The sequence below is a fragment of the Saprolegnia parasitica genome (genome assembly GCF_000151545.1).
Source record: "Saprolegnia parasitica CBS 223.65 unplaced genomic scaffold supercont2.1025, whole genome shotgun sequence".
In the NCBI taxonomy this organism is placed as follows: Eukaryota; Oomycota; class Saprolegniomycetes; order Saprolegniales; family Saprolegniaceae; genus Saprolegnia; species Saprolegnia parasitica.
The window spans coordinates 1-2,595 of NW_012157419.1; the positions used below are offsets into that span (position 1 = coordinate 1).

At 49.2% G+C, this 2,595-nt stretch overlaps 1 protein-coding gene across 1 annotated transcript; it reads left to right on the top strand.

The window, feature by feature from the left end:
* Nucleotides 1–785: 785 nt before the first annotated feature.
* On the top strand, nt 786–1,065 carry SPRG_18176 (hypothetical protein; the record flags this gene model as incomplete). Its single annotated transcript, XM_012357613.1, has 2 exons — nt 786–791; nt 838–1,065. The coding sequence occupies 2 exons, from the start codon at nt 786–788 to the stop codon at nt 1,063–1,065; spliced, it is 234 nt and encodes a 77-aa protein (XP_012213003.1).
* Between the last annotated feature and the right edge of the window lie 1,530 nt (nt 1,066–2,595).

A 2,595-nucleotide genomic window follows, 5' to 3' on the forward strand; every position in this document is an offset into this window, starting at 1 on the left:
GCGAAAGCTTCGCGAGTCTTGCCTTCCTCCGGGTCTCTTGCATGCTCTGCGCTTGCCGCTCCCGGAAGAGCTCCGCCTCGTACACCGTTCGCGGCTTTACCTGCTTCCCATGCGGCCCCATGGTATGGTACTAAAGGGCGTCCTTGCCATGACGGTCGTCTCCGCGCGTAACTGTCAAAGCGCGGTAAGAGCTCAATTAGGTGCGGCTGTGATGGCGTCCTGTACCCTGATAAGTACGTCGTACAAAATCAAGTATAATGTCCATCATGTGACAGCACTTAACAGGGACAGCAAAATCGCACTTGACAGGACATGTTTCGCGCGATGCGATTGGCTGAGACCAATGAAACTGCGTTTTATTGGACAACAAATCTGGAATTATAGCCAATGGGTTGGCCGGATTGAGACACGACACGCCGAATTAATCCCCTGGGATGCTGGTACACCACGTAAACGTTCCTACCAGGACAACCATTGTGCTCGTCGCGATCACAACAATATCAATCAATGCCAGCTACTGCGACCGTCAAAATTCGCTGACAATCCCACTGCACCACTGCTACTGCACCACCCAGATTGGTTCCAACAAAACCGATCAAATACGATAATTACGTCTATTCAAACTTTATTTTTCTATATTACGGAAAAATAACGGAAAATGACCGAGAATACGACGATACAACGGTATTTCTACGGGAACATATGGAGCACATCTGTGGGTGCGAAGTAAAAGATGACGTTGTCTGATTCGTGACAGGGTTCCAATTTACGGCCACACACAAACAATGCGGGTTCGCTGTGTCATCTCACAACACAAAACACCGCTTCTCCGGCAAGTTCTCCCAAATGTCTACTGCCGCGACCTCCAGCTCCACCCCGTCGCCTGATGGCCACTGGACCCCGCAACGTGATGTTGACTCGACGTTCGCCAACTTTTCGTTCGACGTCGACAGCGTGTATGTCGATGACTTTAACGCCAAAACCATCGTGACGAGCGCACTCGTTTGGCTTCGGTCTGTCTTTGCCAACGGCAATGCCGGCATGTCAACGGCCAAGGCACTCTGAGCTGCTAACACTCCACCACTAACTTTATTTTGTGTAAATACACTTACACAATCGCATTGTGGCGCTTTTCATAGAGCCGAACTTGGAGACATTAATTAGTCTAGTACTTTTGACTGCCCAAGCGCCCAACCAAAGTCCTTGTTTAAATGAGTCTACCAGTTACGGTATTTTATCGTACCAAATGTAGCCATCGTGGAATCTGGGGTGCGTCAGGATAAGCTTAGGTGCACCATGGGCCCATGGCCGCGCGAGAGCAAGGCGGCAAAAAGTCGCAACTTCAACCACCGACGATGTCTATCGTTGACGCGACAGAATCTGCGACTGCTTTGTACGTGGATCGGGACTTCAATCATGTACGCACTTGCAGTTCGAGAAAACGTGCGTGTCTCTTGCTCGCACGCTCTGCTTTCAAGCATAAATCAATCTCATTCATCAACATGCCTGCTTCCACAACTACGACCACAACTACGACCACAACAACAACGCCGCCCCGGGCTCCAGAGCCAATCAAGTATAGCTACGGAGACGACGATGCGATTCTTCTCGACATTGATACATACTTCAAAGAATCCAAATTCGACCTGCCACTGGACGTCGGGGCAGCCTCGCTCCTCCTCGTGGGTCTCGAGTACGTCACGAGCTTCTGTACTGGCACGCTTTCAACATCGTCGTAACGACATCGTTTCACACACAGCTATCTAATGAGCGCTCCGGTGTTCTTCCGTAATACACAATTCCGTTCTCTCCTCTGGCGCGACTTTGATGGCAATCCTCTGAGTTCTCCAGATACGTTAGCGCAATCAGCACAGTGCGATGGACACGCAGATCAGATGCAACCGGTCAATGTTGAAAAGGACAGCCCAATTCGTGTTGATTTTCTACTTTGAGTGAAGTCGCGTTGGACTTGAGCAATTGACCACCGTCGATAACTTGGTCAAAATGCATTCTGCATTCTATTTCGATTCGGATGACTAGGATCGCTTCCTCTTGTCCAGATCTATCGTTATTCAGTGGATTCTAATCCTTTTTAGCCTCTCTTCAGTTGCCAAGTCAGTTGTTCGTTTTGTCGGTTTCGACATGGGATGAGTGCACCGTATCATGTAAGAGAGATCTTGGGCAGAACCTTTCATCGTCGCTTGTGCACGCAGATTTGCCTCGAGTGAGCAACATGGACGGCGGAAGGACGGTCATTAGGATTGCAAGCGAGCCGCACCTCTTATCAAGCAGAGTTTTGCAGAAAATACTCTCGACATCTCGATGTACCTCTGCGCTAATACTCTACTCCTCGTCGACTCGATCGATTCATTCCTGATCTGGATTAGCTGTCCCGTTTCATGGGGACGGATCAAAGTGTGGGAAACTTTGCAGAGGAAATTACAACTCTACAATACGCTATCGGTAGTCGAACTCACAGCAGCCACTCGCTTCAATTGCTCCTGATTGCGACCCACGGACAATCACACGCAACATGTCGAGCATATTTTTGTATACATGCTACAGATATATAGGCGCAAAAGACAAGGAGTGTTA